This window comes from Ictidomys tridecemlineatus, chromosome 4 (assembly GCF_052094955.1).
Source record: "Ictidomys tridecemlineatus isolate mIctTri1 chromosome 4, mIctTri1.hap1, whole genome shotgun sequence".
NCBI lineage: Eukaryota > Metazoa > Chordata > Mammalia > Rodentia > Sciuridae > Ictidomys > Ictidomys tridecemlineatus.
In genome coordinates, this window is record NC_135480.1 from 45,338,858 (window position 1) to 45,360,348 (window position 21,491).

The 21,491-nt window shown below is 46.6% G+C and overlaps 1 protein-coding gene across 12 annotated transcripts in view; it reads left to right on the top strand.

Annotated features, from left to right (window-relative positions):
• The window catches only part of Abcc8 (ATP binding cassette subfamily C member 8), a 74,105-nt gene that overhangs the window by 1,979 nt on the left and 50,635 nt on the right, over window positions 1-21,491 (top strand). For all 12 annotated transcript variants that reach the window (XR_013437731.1, XR_013437732.1, XR_013437730.1 and 9 more), the window contains exons 3-7: window positions 3,118-3,239; window positions 8,128-8,294; window positions 9,961-10,203; window positions 11,083-11,271; window positions 19,254-19,418. Coding sequence is in view for 7 of the 12 variants with exons in the window: in XM_078046400.1 (XP_077902526.1) it covers window positions 3,118-3,239; window positions 8,128-8,294; window positions 9,961-10,203; window positions 11,083-11,271; window positions 19,254-19,418 (886 nt within the window). In the remaining 5 variants the exon portion in view is untranslated. The remainder of the gene's footprint in view (window positions 1-3,117; window positions 3,240-8,127; window positions 8,295-9,960; window positions 10,204-11,082; window positions 11,272-19,253; window positions 19,419-21,491) is intronic.

Genomic DNA, 21,491 nt, shown 5'->3' on the forward strand with positions numbered 1-21,491 from the left:
CTGTGGTTGCTACCTTCTTAGGGTGGGATGGGGGGAGACTAAGTGTGTCACTCGCTCTTTCTTAAGGCCTTTCCTTGGTTCTCAGTTGCTCAAAAGATGCAGCCCCTGGGTATCCAGGATATCAGAGTCCTGCCCCACCTGCCTCTCACCTCATTCCCAATAGCCTTTTCCCTGCACCCACTTTTCTTGTGGGCCTTATATCCTATGTTTCACTCTTAGCTACTGCACAGGTCATACTGTATGTTGAAGTTTGGACCTAACTGCAAAACCATCTCCAGAGTCAGAAAGGCCTCTGGCTTAGAATCTGGTTCTTATTCATCTTTGTATTCACAGTGCAAGACACATGAAGGCTCCACAAACATTTTTTAAGTCCTTAGAAAAATAAATAAAATCATGTTACAAGTACATACTCTGAGAGGAGTGGGGAAGGCAATGTTGGAAGAGCTCTGTGGTTGAGGGGCTTTGGAGCTGAGCCTGGAGAGATGGCTAGGGTCCCACAGGCAGAGGAGTAAAGGGGAGGGAGGGCATCAGTGCTGGGGAGGAAGGGAGGAGGAACAAAGCACCTGTGCTGTAGCAGAGGTCAAGGCCTTGAGGAAAGGTGGGCATGGAGAGAAGGTCTTTGAGCTAGAGACTAGAGGGGGTGGGGTTGAGTAAGGAAAACAGGTAGGTGTGAGGAGTGATGCAGGCTAGGCACTGAGCACATACAAGGGAGCGGTGGAGGCTGAGACTTGGAAACAGGGCTGGGCATCTTGGAAGGGCTTCAAAACCCACACTGCCTGTTTGGGTTGGATTTGATCAGCAGTTTGGAGCAGAAGAGGAATATTATCAGGATAGCATTTTTAGGTAGAAGCCCAAGGGCTGTCCAAGGCAGGTTGGAGATGGGCAGAAGCTAGAAGTGGAAACAGCATGGGAGGTGATTGCAATAGTCTAGGTGAGAGATAACTGCAACCGGAAACAGTATGTCAGCAGTGAGGAACAGAAGAGGAAATGGAGCAGTCATCTCACTGAGGCACAGTGGAAGAGTCTGCAAGGCACAATGGCTGCCTGGTGAGGGGATGGTTCAGGGGAAGGACATCTGGCTTGAGAATCTGAGGTCCAGTCCCTCTGAGCTGAAATCAGATTATGCCCAAACTTGACTTCTACCAGCCCTGCCTGGTTCCTGCAGCTGATCTGGAGCCCCCCACTCACATGTCCTCACCATCCCCATCCCAACCCCCCTGGCCAATATTCATGCGTCCAGGCACCAGCCGTGATCACTATGATACCTGCTTGCCTTTGGGGCAGGAGCTCCTCCTGATGATCAAATTCCCCAGACGGGCAAGAAGACCGTAGGGCATACTGCATACTGCTACCTAACTAGCAGGTGACAAGTCTTCCTCCCCCCTCCACCCCAGCACACTTTCCAAAGCAGCATAAATGCTACAGAGGGGAGGGATGCCTGTGGGCCCTTAGTCTAGAAGTACTCATTGGATTTTAATTAGCCAGGGTGACCAAGAAAGCACCCTGCCCATGAGGAAGGAAAACCTGGGTGTTCTACTGCTCTGAACCAGCTATGGGACTTTGACAAGTCCTCTAGCCTTTCTGAGCCTCTCTTTCTCTTCCAGTGAAAGCATCACAACCCCTGGCTTTTCTGCTTCCAAAAAGTCTAGAGGATGAAATTAGAGAATGTACAGGCTACAAGTCCAGAGTGACAGAGCGTTGGGCAGATGGTGTATTACTAGAACATGGGAGACTCTAAGGAATCAGTCTGGAGACTCCTTCCTGCAGGTTATCAAGATCCCCTCTTGTGTGTGGCTGCATCTGTACCTCAAACCAGCCCAATGCAAATGACTGCCTCCCCAGGGCACAGGTCAGCTCCTGAGCTGGGTATTACCAATCTTTGTGGGCCCACACTCCTGAGCAGCAAACATGAAAGAAATGCACAGAAAATGAACAGACAATAGAAGTTGAAGACCTTGCCCTGTGTTATCCCCAATCCACTCCAGTCCGAGTCTTCAGACCTACCTGGAAATTTAGGGGGCAAGTGGGAGTAGGGGCTGGTTAAGGCAATGGTCTTCAAACTCTAGTTTGGTTAGACTAGACTTCCTAGTCAAACAGAAACTCTGGTCATGGTAGCCTCCTCCTGAGGCAGGGGCCCTTGGCACACTGGATTGAAAGACCAGTGCAAGTTAGGGCACCCAGAGGCAGTTGGCTGAAGTAAGCCCTCTGGGAATGAAGAAGGTTCCCAACACAGTGAGAGCAGAAAGAGGAGGCTCCGGCAATGTTGGAAAAGCAGCTGGAAGCCATGTCACCTGGGCCTTTGGTGCCAAGCTGAGCCAAGCCAGTTTTGACATCCGCAGAGGAGCACAATCAAACCAGCTAAAGGTGACCCTCATCTCCAGTCTTGGGGAAGACTGAGGTTTGGGAGAAGGCTCAGGCTCCCTATGGGGTTACCACCAGGTCTGAGTCCCCCATCCCAGAGGCCTCTGTGAATTAAAGTGAGGAGGACACGAGCTGGCAGTGACTGGATGTCTTTTGTCTCTCTATGCCTCAGTTTCCTCAACCACAAAATGGAGAGACTAACAGTGCCCAATTCATGGGGTTTTACGAAGGTTACGTGAGTTAATGGCCATTGAGTGCTCAAACCATGCCTAGCATAGGGTAAATGCTGAACAAATATTGACACTTACCAGTGTCATCCCATCACCAGTGCTTACCTGTGCCACTCATGTTCAATGGAGCTGTTGCTAAGTGAGCTGGGATGCACAGGCCCCTGTGCTGCCCCACAGGACCTCAGGGACAGGGACCCAACTGTGTTCACTCCAAGGAAGTGGTTCCAGCCTTCACAGTGGCCACTGCCAAAGCTCCGCAACATGAACCCAGGGAAAGAGGCTCGTGAATCCCAAGGCCTGAACACGGAGCCCTCACTGCTTTGCTTCTGCACTCCTGGGTCCCTCAGCTAATGGCTGCTTGGGGTATGGGCTGGGCAGAACTGCCAGAATATGAAGTGGAGCTGTGGTCATCATAGAGGCCCTACTGTGTGCTGAGCAGTAAGCCCAAGGCCTGGGTTCTCTACTGGAATATTCACTATATCCACATCCTCTCACTCTTTCTCTTTCTCTCTCTCCCCCATCTCAGGGTGACGGAATCCCGCCATCTTCACCTGTACATGCCAGCTGGGATGGCGTTCATGGCCGCTGTCACTTCCGTGGTCTACTATCATAACATCGAGACCTCCAACTTCCCCAAGCTGCTGATCGGTAGGGGAGGAGGGAGCATCTTCATTTATTCCTTCAGATAATGTTTTGCTGAGGACTTATTGTGTGCTGGGCACTGTTCTGGGTGCCAGAGATTCAGAAATGAAATAGAAAAGATCTCTGCCTTCACGGAGCTTACAGTCTGATGACAGAGACAGGCAAAGACAGTAATGAACAAATAGGTGGTGGCAGTACTGTGAAGAAAATCAAGCTAGGTAAGGATAGAGAGTGATGGCAGCATCGCTATCTACAAAAGGTGATCAAGGAAGCTCTGCCAAGAGTGAGCGTGCAGATATTTGGGGAAAGGGTATTCCATGCAGGGGAACAGCCAGCACAAAGGCCTTCTGATAAGAACGAACTTGGTAAAGAGGCCAGCGTGGGCACAGCCCAACAAGCAGGAGCAAGAGTGAAGGAGGTGAGGTCAGGGGACAGGAAAGGGGTAAGGGAGACTCCCAGGGGAGACCTGAGCTCCTGGTAATGGTGGTGCTAATAACCCATATGGTACAGAAGAAGGACTTGGGGGTTGGCCCAGAATCAAGTTTTGTGTTTGGGGCGTGTTGAGTTTATCATGTCTCTGAGGCAGCCAGCTCCAGGATTGGGTGGGTTGTTGGATCAAAGAGTTGGCATTCAGAGGGAGGTCAGGGCAGGAGATACATTCAGCCATGGTGGGTCTATGGCATCTAATGCTTCCGCCTGAATGAAATCATCTGGAGAGAGAAGAGAAAGACCCCGGGACCAGAGCCTGAGGTTTGCCAGCACTTAGAGACTCAGGAAGCCGTGCCCACTTGCAAGTTCTGACTTCACAGTGACTGTGGTTCCAGGCTCGGTGCTACCCTTACTTACCTGTCTGTCTTCATTCCCACGACTAGCTCTGTTGATGCTGGTAGCATCCTTATGTTACACAGGCAGACATAAAATTCAGAGCAGTTAAAAATTAATACCAGTACTCACTGAGGACTTACCATAGGCCAGGCTCTTTCCTAAGCATTTAATCGTTACAATTCTATGAGGTAGGTCCCACTACTGTTTCCCCTTTATAGATCAGAAAATTGAGGCTCAGAGGTTAAGTAATTTGCACCAGTTTACCCAGCTCATCAGGTGGCGAAGCTGCAACTCGACATCTATACAGCCTCCAGTTTCTGATCCTCAGGCTACATCCTTTGGGCCGAACTTATAAAGCCAAAGATCTGCCTCTGTGCAGGCTTAGCCTATGTATCAAAGACCAGGGCTACACATCTGACAGTTGGAGGGTGTATCATTAAGTCAGACTGAGATTTTTAGGAATCACAGCATTTAATCAACATTGGAGTCTAGAATACTCTGTGCTAAGCCAATGACATTGCTGTGTCATTGGGAGGCAAAGGTGTTTCGTGAGCTAGTCACAGGGCACCCTTCCTGTATGAGGTGGGATCTGAACTCCATCGGGATCATCCACATGATTACCCAAGACCTCCATGAGAGTGTGGATGGGCACTTGGAGCAGTAGGGTAAGAGGGTTCAGAGAGCCCCCTGCTCCAGATTCTGAAGCAGTTCTCATCTACAGAGAGCCCTGCATTAACCACCAGGGCCTGGCTGACTGGTGCCCCCTGGCAATACGCCCTCAGCATCTGGTGATTTCATTTTCTCATTCTCCAGCAAGCATGTGATACTCTCTCTTTAAAGCACAAATTGCCACTCATGGATGGATTAGTCCCTTCCCAAGGAACTAGGACTTTCTCCCTTCATCTCCTTGTTTGGAGTTTGGCCACTTGAAAAGAGGCTCCATAGAGGCAGAAAAGTGAAGGGGATGCACCTAGGAACTACAGGGATGAGGGCAGTGGATATTAGGGAAATAACCAATCCTCTAAGGAGCTGATGTCTGGTCATAGGTCTGGAATCCATAGGAAAGTAAACCATGATGTGGCTCATGTTATTCCATGAAAGAATCATTTCCTGAGACTTGAGATGAGGCCAAGGAAAAAGTCTATGGGAAAAGACATGCTTGAGCTGAGAGCTGGACCTAGGAGCACTCTTCAGTGCTTCAGGCAGCGTCAACAGCATGGGCAAAGGCCCTGGCAAACAAAGCCTATTAGGGAATCTGGAAAGAAAAAAAAATGGTAGTTGGAGTAGAGAACAGAAGTGAGCTGAGCTTTGAAGCTTGGAGCTACAGGTGAGGCCTACACCAGGCAGGGCCTCAAAGGATACACCACTGGCATGGGTGTTTGTTGGAAGAGCAATGGGAGTCCATTGAGAGTAGTGGAGGGAGGTGAGTTACCATATGCATAACATAAAATTTACCATTTTAGTCACTGTTAAACATTCAGTTCTGTGACATTATGTAAATTCACTTTGTTTCACTCCTGTCACCATTGTCCATCCTCAGAAAATCTTTCCACTTTCCCAAATAAAATTCTAGACCCATTAAACAACAGCTCCCCATTCTTCCTCGCCTCAGCCTTGGGCAACAACCATTCTACTTTCTGTCTCTGTGAATTTGACTCCTCCAGGAACTGACCTCAGTGGAATCATGCGCTGTTTGCCCTTTTGTGAGCGGCTTAATTCCCTTAGTATAAGATACTCCAGGTCCATCCGTGTTGTCACATGTGTGATAATTTTCTGCCTTTTAAAGGCTGAGTGATATTCCAATGGATGGAGATTCCATATTGTGATATTCATCCATCATTGCGCATTTGGGTTGCTTCCACCTCTTGACTTAAATTACGCATAATGTTGCTGTGAACGTGGGCACACTGAGGTGTTTTAAAGGTGACCATGTTTATTGCTTTATGGAAGCCAGATTGGAGGAGGGTAAGTGGGGGAGCCAGAGAGGAGGCTCTTGAAGTGGTCCAGAGGAGACAGATGGTGGCCTGGGATGGACAGCAGTGGGGAGATTCAATGTATTTGGGAGTAAAACTGACTGAACTTGGTAGGGAGGGGTGCCGAACAGAGAGAGAGGAAGTGGGGAGCAGGAGGGTTCAGGGGATTCCAGAGCTTAGAGCTCAGCGGCAACCCGCTCTCAACGCCTCTTTCTCCTGAACATTTCCCTCTTCTCTCAGTCAAGCACTAAGCATTTGCTGAGTGCTGCTATGTGTGGCTTGGCACTGCAGGACAGGACTGTGGACATGACTCTGGGCTTGGCCCTGGGTCCACCACTGACCCCCTCTGTGACCTTGAATGAGACCCTCAGACTCTCTGAGCCTCAGTTTCCTCATCTGGGCAGGAACAACAACCCTACCTAAGCCACAGTGTTTTAAGAAGATCAAATCGGACCACATCTGTTAAGTGTCAGGGCAAGACCACGTGAGGCACGTTTTCAAGTCTCAGCCCCCCTTGGCAGCCTTCATCAAGGCTAGGAGGTCCTGATGCCTGAGAGAAAATCTGTAGGGAGAGTAGAGTCATGGAGGCAGGGGAAGGCCTCCTGCCGTGGATTCCTTGTGACTTGGAGCCCAGACCAAGCTTTGAGGGACATCATTGCAGCCCTGAGAGGTTCTGCCCCACTATCCTTGTGCCTCACCCAAGGACCTAGACAGCGTCAGCCCTTCTGGGCATGCTGAACCCTGGTGATGCAGTGGGGCCCAATATTTTGACCTGATTCTCAGTCTAGGGTAAGACTGGAAAGATCTCTGCTTTTGTCCCCAGGAGCAGTCCTGGCATCCCTGGGATGGTGAGCAGGCAGCAGGTCTCCTTCACTCACTGAAGGGCGCCTCGAGAGAAGCTCTAGGAGTCTGGGGCTGACCTTATCTCATGTGGCGGTAGGAACAGGGAGGGCAGGGGCTGCCAATGCCAAAGCACCTCTAAAGATGACATAACTAGCTGTTGCTGGTGTTTTTCCCCCAATCTGATAGTGGATTAGAGGGAGGGATGATAATTTATGATAGAATCCACTGATAGTTTCTAATGTTCACTTTGCCCAAAATATGAAATCTAAAGATAATAAAAATATCAACAGTTGATGTCCAAAAGAGCATTTTGTGCCCCTGTGCTCAATGTGCTAAACACTTTCCTCATGTTGCTCCAACAACCTTCAAAGTAGTGCTGTTATTGTCACCATTTATGAGGAAACTGAGGCCTAGAGGGGTTGTGTGCCTACTTCAGATCCACACAGCAGTTATGCTACAGGATCTGAACCCATGAACATCTAGCCACAGACCTCTAACCACTCTGCTGCATTGCCTTACAGGACTGTGACTCATTTTTTCTGTGTCCCCTACTTCCCAGGCTTGCAAGGAGCATCATGAGGGACCTGAGCCCTCACCCTCTCTCTGCCAGGAACAGGCAGCAGTATTGCCCCAGTCACCTCCTCTCTCTAGGCCTCAGATTCCTCATCTTTAAAGCAAACAGGCTGCATTGAATGACCTATAAGATCTCTCCAGCTTGGAAATTCCACTGGGAAGTCGTTACAGCAGGGAGCATAGGTGCATGACCTCTGGTATTAGACTAGCTCTGCCACTTAATGACTTTGTGACCTTGGATCAGTTACCTAAGTTTTCTGAGCCTCAATTCCTTTGATAAATTGGGGGTGACAGCAATGCTTTCCTTACAAGGTTATTGTGAGAAATAAATGAGATCATGTGTTTAAAGTGCTCACTTGGCACGGTGCCTATAACGTAGTTAAATTCAACGTATAATCTTCCTATTCTCATTATTATTTAAGGGAGATTCGTCTGACCAGTTTGACTTATGACATCATTCATGCTTTTGAACATTGCCTGTCACAAACGTACTTCACGTCAAAGGGACACACTCTGATATAGTCACACCTGCATGTTCCCTCATCAAGAATGTGTGCACGCACACCTCTGCCTCCCCAACATGTCATTCTTGCTCCTCTCCCACATAGTTGCACATATAAGTGCTCATACATGTGAACTTGCACATACAACCTCCATGTTGTCCTGTCTCTCCTTGTTAGCCCTGCTTATCTACTGGACCTTGGCCTTCATCACCAAGACCATCAAATTTGTCAAGTTCTACGACCACGCCATTGGCTTCTCGCAGCTGCGCTTCTGCCTCACCGGGCTGCTGGTGATCCTGTACGGGATGTTACTTCTCGTGGAGCTCAATGTCATCAGGGTGAGGGTAAGCAAGCCACCGGAGGACAACTTGGGTCAGGGTGGGAAGGGGTTGGGGGGTCTGACTACTGTGGGACCCTTAGGTTTAGCCCCTACCCTGCAGCTTGGCCAAGACCAAGAAGTTGCCAGCTTGCTTCAGCTGCCCCAAAAAGGAAGGGGAGGTTGGGGGGAGAGGTCAGGAGAGCCTTTCCACTGGCCCAGTCCTTCTACTCCAGGCCCCTCAAGGGGTGGGGGGTGAGGACATGGTTAGCTGAGGTTGAAGAATGGGTTGACTCCCACAGAGAGGAAAAAAAAACACTTCCTGCACTGACTTCTCCTCGTTTCTTTATCTCAGGGGTGTTAGTGCTTAAATGTATTCATAGACTCATACATATGTATGAATGGGTAGCCATGACTGCGCACATGTCTTGTGTTTGGCTCTCCTGTGTCTTCCCACCCCCTTCCTTCTCTCTTCTCCACCCCAGACTCCGACTTTCTCCTCCCTCTGCCCCTGTCCCTATCTTCCTGCATAGCTCAGATGAACAATCCTGTTTCTTTCCATATTGTGTTTTTATTAACATAAAACCCCTCATCAATCTAAATAAATATCTATTCAGGATTGTTTTGCTCCACATGTATAAAATGCATACACTTTTCCCCTTTATTTTATAAAAATCGCATCATATTATACAATTGTTTTCTGCATCATGCTTTTCTCACCCAACAAATATCACTTAAGATGCCTTCTAACACACCGATACAGTCAGTGCCATTTTCTTAATGGCAGCATAATAGACCATCAAGTAGATGAGCTGTAATTTATTCAGTTTTCACCCTACTGATAGACTTTCACTTTGTTGCCAAGTTCTTGCCTTCACAGACAATGGTGTATTGAAATACTTGTATCTTTATGTATTGTTGCTTTTATTTCTATGGGAAAGAGTCCAAGGAGTTAAATTGCTGGGTCAAAGGGTCTGTGTATTTTAAATTTTAATCAATATTGCATATTGCCCATCCAGAAAGTCTGCAGTCCAACTGCAATGAATGAGAATACCTTTTCCCACCCTCCAGAAAGGGTGGTGGCCCTTTCTCATCTGGGCCTTCCCATGAGTCTAAAGTGCTACTTTAATTTTCATTTCTCTGGCTCCTTTGCTCTTGGTTGGTGATCCAGGGGAAACAAAGCCCCTTACATTCCCACCCTCGGGCTGACCTTCACAGCAATCCTGGAAGCAAGTTCCACCCCCATAGAGGCGGAGAAACACTGTCCATGAGGCTTGTCCAAAAATACCTTGCTAGTATGTGGAGGAGGAAGGACTGGAACCTGCTCTGCATAACTTCAAGTGTTGTGAACTCCACATGAAACACCGTGGTGCCCTCAGATCTGTGGGCACCATGTTATCTCATTGACAGTATATGGGAGACCCCTGTTTTTCCCCAACCCAGCCTAGACCCAGGCCAGCCCAGCCAATGGGATTCAGAATGGACCTCAGTGAATAGCCACAAAGTGAGAAGGCCCTGGCATCAGTGGTCCAGAGGTGTTGAGGGATCCTTCTCCTGGAAATAATCACAGGCTAGAGATGGCCACGTCCATTAGAAGTCAAATGTGGGATGTCACAGCCCTGATCCTTGATGGGCAAAGTTGGGGGTGGTGAGGAGCTGCACTTATCCATTCCCCATGGCCTTGTGCTCCACAGAGATACATCTTCTTCAAGACACCAAGGGAGGTAAAACCCCCTGAGGACCTGCAGGATCTGGGGGTGCGCTTCCTACAGCCGTTCGTGAACCTGCTGTCCAAGGGCACCTACTGGTGGATGAATGCCTTCATCAAGACAGCCCACAAGAAGCCCATTGACCTGCGAGCCATCGGGAAACTGCCCATCGCCATGAGGGCCCTCACCAACTACCGACGGCTCTGCGAGGCCTTTGATGCCCAGGCGGTCAGTGGAGTGTGACCACACCATCCATTCCCTGCACACCAGTTTAGAGTGACAGGCAGGGACCTCAGAAAGCATCAGGTCAAATCCCTGGTAGGACAGCTGGGGAAACTGAGGTCCAGTGAAAGAAAGAGGATTGTCCTGAGTCACGGTAAACCAGGGACAAGTCCAGTACTAAAAATGCATAGGATGGTCACAATTGGAATGGCCCCTACAGTTTAGTTAGGTCATCTGGTTCAACATCCTCATTGTGGATGGGGAAACTGAGGCCTGGTGATCCCATTGGACTCCCCTGTGCCCCATGCTCTTCCCTCTGGAGTTCATTGATTATAAGGGAGGGGATTTTCACCCAGTAGGGATGTGGGGCATTGGCCTGATCCCTACAATGACTATGAGTTTGGCCAGGCAGAGATCTCCCCATATCAGTGAGGAGGAAGCCGAAGCCTTGACAAAGGCCATGACCTGCTCAGAGCTGACCCACAGCTGGTAGGTGGCAGAACTAGTCTCCTGACTCCCAGTCCAGTGATCTTTTACTGCCTCCACCCTGGCACCATGGGAACACCAAGACAGACATGGTGGTGGGTGGTGATGAATGAATGTGGCACATGCCATGTCCTCATCAGAGAGTTCCCTACCAGCTGTGTGATCTTGATCAATCCTCTGACTTCAGTTTCCCTATCAAGACCCTGTCGGTGTTGATAGGACACACCCCACCCATGCACTTAGTGATTCCATGATTTCTTCCTGGAGCTTACCTGTTTGCAGAGAATGTAACCATTGGATTTTCCCAGGCATCAGGATCCAGGGGAATTCTGGGAGGCTGGGCTCTGTCATGAATGAGTCCTCAGTCACTCTGACCTGGCTATGAATCTCTCTGGGCAGCGGAAGGATGCACAGAGCACCCAGGGTGCCCGGGCCATCTGGCGGGCACTCTGCCATGCCTTCGGGAGGCGCCTGGTCCTGAGCAGCACTTTCCGTATCTTGGCTGACTTGCTGGGCTTTGCCGGGCCACTGTGCATCTTTGGGATTGTGGATCACCTTGGGAAGGAGAACCACGACTTCCAGCCCAAGGTAGGCTGCCCCTGGGTTAGGGCAGGGAACCCTTTAGAAATCTTGTTTATCTCACAGCTGTCTACACAGCTGTGCATGAGATTGCAAGAGGCCATTGTACATGTGCACAAAGCCCTTAGCAACATCCCCCTGCAGAGGATGCTCTGTATCTGGACAACCAAAATGCCAAGAGGTGAACTTGTGCTTCAAGAATTGCATGACACTTGGCTTTGCTTACCCCCACCATCATTGCCATTAACTGCTCCTCTTGCGAAGTCAATCAGAAAGTTACAGGAAGTTCATGTGTTTGCCCTATGCCTAGAGCTCCTATGGTTTGTTTTGTGTGTTATGTCCTGGTCCTCCTAATTGACTCAGAAAAAGTTTGCTGGACTCTGTCTTCTTCCATTCTGCTTCCCCTAGCTCTTAAGTTCTGCAGGAGCATCTTGGAGACTGCTATCAGAGGGAAGGGATGAAGGAAGCCTCCATGGGTGGGGTTTTTTTCTCCTCAACTGCAAATTTCATTCAGAGTTCCCCTAGTTCTATTAAAATGTTGGACTTTTCCATTAAAGCTTCTCTTTAACAAAAGGTTCCATTGCTTAAACATACTTTAAACCCACTAGACTAGATGATGTCCAATGGTCTTTCCATCTTCAAAGATGCTACAAACTGAAATGTTTTGGACAAAAGAGAGAATTTTTTTCTGGGGTTTATTTTCCCTGCTTGAGGGCCAATGGCAGCCACTTTGGGAGCGGAGGGGTACTTGATTCTTTCCAGCTACTTAAGTTCAGATGACCACAAAATGGAAAACTTCTCAACCCTTATAAGACTCAGGGTTTTCTTTTCTCCGTGAAGAAGTCATTATAACATTTTAACCCAGACAGTCCAAAAGTGATGCAGAGAATTAATAAGTAGGACTCTTAATAATTTAAGACACTCCTTGTATAATGTTAATTATCTCACCACTGCTAAACTTGCAGATTGCAGTTAATCCTCAGGAGGTATATGTTAATTTTTCTGGAGATATAATTAGTCAGCTGAGCATTCTTGGTCAGAAATATGAGATGTACCAAATCTGTTTGTCTGATTTATTCAGCAAATATTTATTGAAAGCTATTGTGTACCAGACCTAGCTGGGGCTGTGAGAATATGGAAGCACTGGTTAGGACGAGGACTGTTAACACAGTAACACCCACTTAGTGTCTGCTTGGTACATACCTCACTGTGCACAGGGGTCACCCATATGTTATCTCATTGAATCTCTAAAAGAACTCTTTGGTTCTTTTGGGTTTCTTTTTTTAAAACAGAAGTATTGGGGTATAATCTCTATATTCATATTCATGAGATATGTGTTCTTATCCCCATTTTACAGATCAGAAACTTGGGGTTCAGAGATGTTAAGTAGCTTTCTCCCAGTCTTTCAGCTAGTTAGTAACAGAGTTAGGATTTGAATGCATAGTCCGGATACTTTCGATCAAGTTACTAAATTAACTGTTATCATCCAACCATAAACTTTGGCTTCAAGGATTGTGAGGGAGAGAGAAATCTTTATAAAATATGTTTATGCTGTATTGTTCCATATAACTATAAGGAGGATTACACTTGAAACTGTGAAAAGAGGGAGTGACTAGTTTAGCCAGTGGTCACGGACAGCTTCACAGAGGAGAGGTGTTTGAATGGGACCTTGACAGGAGTTGGACATATGGGGAAATTTCTTATTCAATTAATAGTGTGAGAATTCATTTTGCTTACTTAAACTTTGATGGATTTTGAGGTCTTTTCTGGCCTTTGGAGCCTTTGGTCTTTACTTGGCCCAAAAAAGAAGGGGGGAGTGGTCACTTTTCTTATCCACGGAAGTGTCAGCTTTAGTCTAACATAAGCAACCCCAGAATACTCTCCATTGACAATCTTACAGCTACATGAAGCCAGTTGTTAATATTAGGGGGAAATGACAGGGGCCAGAGCCCTTATCAACTTGTTCACATCTTCCTCTTTTTCCTGTGTTTCCTAAAACCCTTGGAGAATTCTTCAAAGGTGGGAGTGCATAGCAGGATGTTCCAGAGATGGTGAGAACAGCACTTAAACTTTTAGTTCATCTGAGCATTACCTTTGCCATCTCTTTTTCTCTTTATTTATACACAAACCCTAGGATTTATTGCTCTCTCATTGGAATGTTCTTGTCCCAGTTCCTTATCAACACATAAATCCCTCGGACAGATGGCCCTGCCTCAATGGCAGCAGGCTTTATCAGATTTAATATTTGTTCCCTGCAGCTCAAATACAATCAGCAAATTTCCGACATAGAAACGAGAGTTGAAAGTAAATACACTCTCCAGCATCTGCAGAAAAGAGCGCTCAATGGTGTGGTTGCCTGGGATATGGCTTGATTCTCATTCGGGCTTCTGAGTCCAGAAAATGGGGGAAAGGGGTCATTTACTGCGCTTATTTGGTTCATCTCCCTGCTTCCTAGCAGATCTAATGCAGAGTCAGGTGCTTTTCTTGTCCTATGAACCTATGAAGAAGGAAGCCCCCTTCTGCTGGGTGGTGAACAGTGACTGGATGAGGAAGCCCCGCCTGAATCCATCCTACTGCAGTCTGCACAACCGGACACCCATTGTTTATTCCTTATCAGTGGCTGCCCTGTCCTCTCCCCACTTCCACGACACTCCGTTTGGCAAGACACACTTGGCACTTGGCATCCACACAGATGGACCTCTCTGACTTCTTTAGTTACTGTTATGACCTGACAGGTCGCTGATGCACCTTCCCCATCACTCCCTAGGGAAAGCTGGGATCCAGGCTGGACTCCGCCCACGATCTAGTTCTCTCCATCCCCCTCTCCTGCCCAACCCCCCACTCCCAATCTGTCACCTTGCCGCAGATGCCACTGATCTGGCTGGAGGGTGAGAGAATTGGATTCACGGAGAATTTCTGGTGTCTGAAACCTGCCAGCCCTGCTCAGGGCGGTCAGCTGAGCCAGAAAAAGAAAGAACAGTCTGGGTTGACCTAAGGGCCAAACCTCAACAGCCTAAAAACCTCACTGGGCAAATGTGTAGGCTTGTGAATTGTATGAGTGTGTTCCCGAATGAGCTCTCTTTATAGTTTTATGTGTGTTCTCCTTTGTCCCTCAGAGTACCTTTCCCCCCCGCCCCTTCTGTGTGTGTGTGTGTGTGTGTGTGTGTGTGTGTGTGTGTGTGTGTAGCATGTGTTTTCATCCCTGTTTGGGGAGCTATACTTTGGGCTATCACTATGGATATCTTTTTAAAAAAAATAATTTTTAGTTGTCAATGGACTTTTATTTTATTTATTTATATGTGGAGCTGAGAATCGAACCCAGTGCCTCGCACATGATAGGCAGGCGCTCTGCCACTGAGCCACCGCTCCAGCCCCCACTATGGGTATCTTAAAGGACTTAAATGTGTTGGTGTTGCTGTGACTTTGGGGTGTCTGTGTAAACTGGCCTCTTTGCTGCTCTGGTTTGGAGTGCCCACCTTCACTCCATTGGCTCCTCCTCAGCCACCAAGACTCCGTTCAATGCCATCTCCTCTAGGAAGCCTTCTGATTGAATTAGAATTTCCCCCTCCGTGCTTCTATCATACCCTGTGCTCCCACATCAAAGCACCCCTTGTCTCTTTCCAGCTTGACCCTGAATCTCCCAAGAGTTCAGACAGGAACTGCATTGAATGATCTCTATGTGCCTAGCACCCAGCTTCCTGCTTGACCTTCAGGAGACACTGGGAAAATCAATTCTGTAATGAATAATGAATCCTGGCAGTAAACTCTCTGAAGTATACCCTTTTTAACGTTTATTTTATTTATTGTTTTATGTGGTGCTGAGGATCAAACCCAGGGCCCCAAATGTGCTAGGTGAATGCTCTACCACTGAGCCACTACCCCAGCCCCTGAAGTATACCCTTGATGGGCTTATTTTATAGGTGAGGATACAGACTCAGAGAGGTCAAGAATTTACCTAAGGACACAATGGCTAATGTATGATGAGCTGGGATTCAAACTAAGATATGGATGACCTCCAGGTCCAGGCTCTTGACGACAATGTCAGATATTCTGTGGGCAATCAAAGATAGTTTTGGGTTTTTTTCCCCAGGGCTTCCCAGATGAAAACTCACCTTTTAACCTCTGCCAAAATAGAAAGCAAGAACCCGAGTGACCATCTTTAAGCTCCAGAACACACAGAAGGGGACAATTCCAATCATACCTCTGTCCAAGAGGACAACAGGGTCAGAACCATAGAGGCGGGAGTCCTGAATTCTGGTTCCACCTCTGCAACTAATCCTCATTATGCTCTTCAGCAGTCACTTACATTTTGTAGGTCTCAACAGCCAAATGGGGACGTGTGCAACAAGTTCTGTAGAAAGTCCATGGGGCATAAAGATCAGAAGCATTGGTTAATTTTAAAAAGTATTTATTTTCCAGGGAAAAGCCCTGGAAACAAACATAGCTTCTTCCCTGAGAGCATGTGAAAATGCAAAACTAGGACATACAAGCTTCCAGAGCTTTTATCTGCCACGAATGTCAAGCTGTGGTCCTTGGTCTTTTCTCCCCAGCTGTGGGACCTTCAGGGTGCTGGCCAGTGTCCTCACACCCATTGTCCTAGGACCCTCTTCCCGCTAGACTTCCCCTGGGCAGCACCCCAACCTCTTGGCCAGCCTGTTTCCTACTTAACCAAAACCTAGCTATTCCAGGTTCCATCCCTTTGAAACTGTCTCTTTTTTTTGAATTAAAAAATATTTATTAGAGCATTATAATTATACGTAGTATTTGGGATCATTTTGACAAAATCACACGTGCAAAGAATTTGATTTCCATCCCCATGCCCCACTTTCTTCCCCTCCTCCCTCCCCATATTCTCCCTTCCCTTCTCTTCTAAACTTCCTTTCTTCTACATATACATAAAGGTGAAATTCCCTTTGGTACTTTTATATATGAATATAACATTTTGTTAAATTTATTCCATTTTCTTCCCCTTTTCCTTTCCTTCCTCCCTCCCTCTCATTCTCCTTCTACCCCATTAATCTTCCCTGTATCTTTATGGTATCCAATCCCTTCCTCTACTGCCCTCTTTCCCTTATTTTTTTCTGGCTTCCGCATCTGAGAGAAAACATTCAACCCTAATTTTCTGAGTCTTTCTTATTTCACTTGGCATGATGTTCTCCATTTCCATCCATTTACCAGCAAATGCTCTTATTTCATTTTTCTCATGGCTGAGAAACACTCCATTGTGTATGTATACCACTTTCTCTTGATCCTTTCATCTACTGACAGGCATCTAGATTGATTCCATAGTTTGGCTATTGTGAAGTGAGCTGCTCTAAACATTGAAGTGGCTTAATTACTATTGTACGCTGATTTTAATTCTTCAGGATAAAACCGAGGTGTGGGATAGCTGGGTCATATGGTGGTTCCATTCCTAGTGTTTTGAGGAGTCTCCGCACTGCAGTCCCACCGACAATGTAAGCATGGACCTTCTTCCCCACATCCTCACCAGCAGTTATGACTCCTCATGTTCTTAATAATTGCCATTCCAGCTCGAGTGAGAACTCAGTGTTGAAAATGTCTCCTTCAAGAGACAATGATGACAATGTCAGATATTCTGTGGGCAAAGATAGTTTTAGCTTTTTTCCCAGGGCTTCCCAGATGGAAAACTCACCTTTTGACCCCTGTAAAAATAGAAAGCAAGAACCCAAGTGACCATCTTTAAGCTGCAGAGCATACAGAAGGGGACAATTCCAGTCATACCTCTGTATGATCATGACCTCATGATTTACACCTGCAGCAAGATTTTCATTTTTTTTTTCTTCTAAATGGGTCACAAAATTCTTGACCCACAGAAATTTGTTGCTGTTGTTGTTTTTTGTGGGAGAGGCCTAAGGTGTGTTTTAGGGGAGAGAAGAACCAAGATTTTGCCTTTAGAGCCGCCATAGAGAATTTGTTGCTTTTTAAAAGTGTACAAATATTGAGGACCACTCTCAATCTAGCCATCACGTGTGCTCAGCTGACCTCTCCTGCCCTCACTCTTCAGCCTGTGAGTCTCTTCATTGCTGTGACACAGCACATATGGTGTTCCATGCTGTTCAAGAGCTCTCCTGCTGATGGGTAGTCTTGGGTGCATTGTGTTCCCATGAGTATCATAATGTCCCCAGCCATTCCCAAAGGCTAGACATTTGTGTGGGGTTTGCATCTCCTCTTACCCTCATTTAGAGACAAACAACTATTTCCTTATGTTAAATTATTTCCCTTGGGATGATGCCCACGATGTGTTTTGTTGTTTTAAAATAATGGATTCTACTGTCCAGAGCTGGGTCTCTGGAAAGGCTTGGTGGAACAGAAAATTCCCAGGGCATGTTAAATAGGCCGGGGTGTCCTGAGCCAGGCACCTGTCAGGGATTGACTCAGGGTAAATGGGCTGGATGAAGCTTAAGTGGAGGGTCTCTGCTAATGTCTTGAGATCACACCGATTCATATCCATATGTTGTCTCCTGACCCGCATGTGGCCTGGGCACAGCCATTTAACCATGCTGAGAGACTCCATTTCCTCCTGCGCAAAATGGGGCCAGTGATGGTGGTGATGGTACCTTTCTCATGAAGCATTGTGAGAATGAAGTTCTATACCTGACTCTGTCGCCTGCCCCTTCTTCCTTTGTAAAATCGAGTCTCTCCCCTGTGGCCTAATTTTAAGGTCCCTCTTGCTGCCACCAACCCATCTTTGCCATTCTACCTTCTACCTCCTGCCTCTGTCTTTCCCTCTGGTTCATAAGTAAATAGGACAGAGATCCCAGGGGTCCATCCATGGTAGGGCCTTTGTCTGGAGTCTTGCACATATCCCTCAGTGGTCTCCCTGTGTCTTTTTCCTGTTCCCTCAACAGAGAGAGACCCCCATCCCTTCAAGCTAAGAGGTACATCTATAAGCAAGACCAGACAGTTTCAGGGAGCAATGAGAGCTGGTTTGGAGTGCCCCTCTTAAACCAAGAGTGGGGTCTTTCTGCCATCAGGAAGCTCTATAGCCAAGATCCAGGAATTTCTGGATCCAGGAATTTCTCCACTGAGAGCCCTGCCCCACTCAGCTTGATCCTGGCTGGGGACATGCCCTTGTGCTCCTTCTCATCACTTTATTCTTTTCTTTTTTACCCTGCAGCAGCTCCCACACCCTTCCAAATAGCATGCAAAGTTCAGGGCAGAGTCTCAGGAAGGGGACAGTTCTGTCTTCGTGGAAATATTGATGTGCATCTGCTGGAGAGGGATGAACTTATCAAGATCAAAGTTTTCCTGGGAGCTAGTGATGCTGAATTTGGAAACAGACACACTGTTGTTCTGTGGTATCTTTAGCAACAAAGGCAAAATGTTTTCCTTCACTGGGTATTATCTGAAATCTTGCTAGAAGTGCAGAGAAAGAACCTCCATTTGAAAGGAGGGGTCCTGGGAACCCACAGCTGGGCCCGAGGGGGCTTAGATCTGAAATCTTTTTAGTCTATTGTAAGCGCTGAGTTCCCATCTTTCCCCCGGGAGCATCACAGTGCCAGGTTTCCCACTGGTCTTTTCTGCCCAGAAGTTACCGCACAACAGGCTGTTGGTAAGTAGGGGACAAGGCAGATGTTGATTGCATTTCTGCAGCAGAGAACACATCATGGGATTTGCTCTAACAGTTCTGGATTTGGCTTCTCTGTGATTTGCTCTATTTATTCTTGTTCCATTGAGAGTCATCTCTCCTGGGCCACAATGCCGAGAGTCATATTTATGGGTCTGAGATTAGAAGTAGGCCTCATTCCCTTCCCCCAAGTGGAAGATGAGGAGGGTACAAGCTGCCCTCCCTGTAGTTAGAAGAACGTATAGTTGGACTTACCAGTCGGATTTTTCGCTCATAAACAATTGCACAAGGCTTTGTAAGCACGGGGTCTTTTACTAATCACGGCCATGATGGCGCAGGGATACATACTGATGTTGTCATTTTGCTGGCAATGGCACTACCTCTGAACATTCTTTTCCAACAGACACAATTCCTCGGAGTTTATTTTGTCTCATCCCAAGAGTTCCTTGCTAATGCCTACGTCTTAGCCGTGCTTCTGTTCCTTGCCCTCCTACTGCAAAGGACGTTTCTACAAGCATCCTACTATGTGGCCATTGAAACTGGAATTAACTTGAGGGGAGCAATACAGGTACTTGGATGATGATTTTTTTTTTTCACTTCACAATAAGAACTGCATTGTTTGCTCAAGAAAAACTCTGCTGTGAATTTATATCTGTTGCCTTTCATTAGTGTTTGGAAATAATGATTAGGAAAGCAGTGTGGGATAATGAAAAGTGGGACCTGGGCCATGTAGTCAGTACTTCTGGCTCTGGTTCTGCCTTGGACTAGACCTGGGATGTCCACTGCTCAGCCCTTGGGCCTCTGTACCCTTGAACGTGGCAGACATCACCCATCAGTCAATCATGGCATTCTTGCTGAGTGCAGACGCAACCTCAGAATCATTCTCTGGGTGCTGTTCCAGAGTTCTGCTACCAAATAATCTTCTTTGGGTGCAAAAACAGATATGTGTTAGACATGGAAGATCTACCTAGCCTCCACTAAGATCTATTTGAGCTCTTAAATCTTGGGTCACTAATGAGAGAGACTTGTCGGTCTGATGTGTCATCTAGGTGTAAACTCTTGGTCCTGCCTTCTGTGGATTCCTTCTCAGAGTTGCTGGGAAGGATCATCAAAGCCAGGGAGGATTCAAGGCCCCTTTGAAGATGGTGGTGATAAGGGTACTTCAGGCCACAGTGTTTCCATTAGAATTCTGATTCAGTGATTGGAAAGAGAACCCTCTAGGAGAGTAGTTTAAAGAAGACAGGAGTTTGTTAATTTTTCACATTTAGTCAGAACCGATACAGCAGCTACACAATCATCTGAGACCATGTGTGCTGCTTGCTCCCTTTGTGCAATGGGGAGAGTGGACAGCCAAATGATTCTCCATACACAGTGATTCCATGAAGTTGTAGTAAAATCCCAAAGCCACCTAATCCTTCAAAAATGTCCTTCAGAATCAGTAACATTGACTGGTCCTGTGACAGCTAGGATCAGAGGCTCTGTTGAAAAGGAACTGAGAGAAAGGTACATTCTGGGCTGGAGAGAGTATCAGGGACTGAACCCTGGCTATCTTGGTGTCGTTGTATAGTACAAAACCTGAACAGCTATACAGGAAGCACTGCCCACCTCCACTAGATTTTCATGGAGAAAACAGAGTATTTCCTTAGGACATCACCATATAAGAATGGTGGAAAGTGCCCAGGAAAATCTAAAACCTTCTGAGATCTGGGGACTTCAAAGCTAAGAATAATCAAACTGTTGCTCAGTTTAGAAAATCTCTCCAAAAATCCCAGCCTCTGCTCAGACCCCTCCAGTGACAGACAGACTTGTACAACTGCAACCAATTTTGTGGTTGGATAGTTTTGTGATTAAATCTATTTTCTGTTTGTATGTCATAAATCACACCAGCCCAGAATTTTCCAATTACACTAAAAGAGCCAAAAGTGGCTTCTTAATGTATTAGCATGTAATTGTTTTTATCAAACCGAATCTTTTGCATTAATAAGAGAGACTCATCCGTATGCCGCAAAAAAGAAAATACTGGCATTTATCATGGAAACTAATTAGAAAATAGAAAACCTTCTTCCCCTCAGAGATTTCCAGAAAATTATTTACAGAGAATTTGCACTCATAGATGAGAGTCTGTTTCTTCATGAGTTTGAGGATAACCATGTTTTTTTTTTTTTTTGCATGGAAAGTTATTATGTGAAATTCCTGAATTATATATAATTTTTAAAAATGTATACTGGCTCTCAGTTGGTGTGCAGTTTTATGTGTCCCAGCCTTTACTTAATAGTGCTTTACTTGACAGTTGACTCTGTGTGCCCACTTCATTGAAAGTAGGTGATTATCCTTTAAGACCCTATCCCACATAACCTAAGAAGTACATAGATTTGTCCAAAAATATCATTGTCCTTAGTTTAAACCTTACCCATGAAGCCTATCAATTCCCAGACCACATAGAGTAGCTTTCTCCTTTAAGAAAATATGACCCTCCACCCCCCAAAATCCCGAGTTTATAAAAAGATAAATTAAAGACTAGGAGTCCACTTTACAGCAGGATGCACAATAGAATTGCATTAGAGAGGAGGCATCCCTAGGACACTTAAGACGGAAATGACTTTTTCCTTGTTCAAGAGCACATAGCCTGAAAATTGCAATC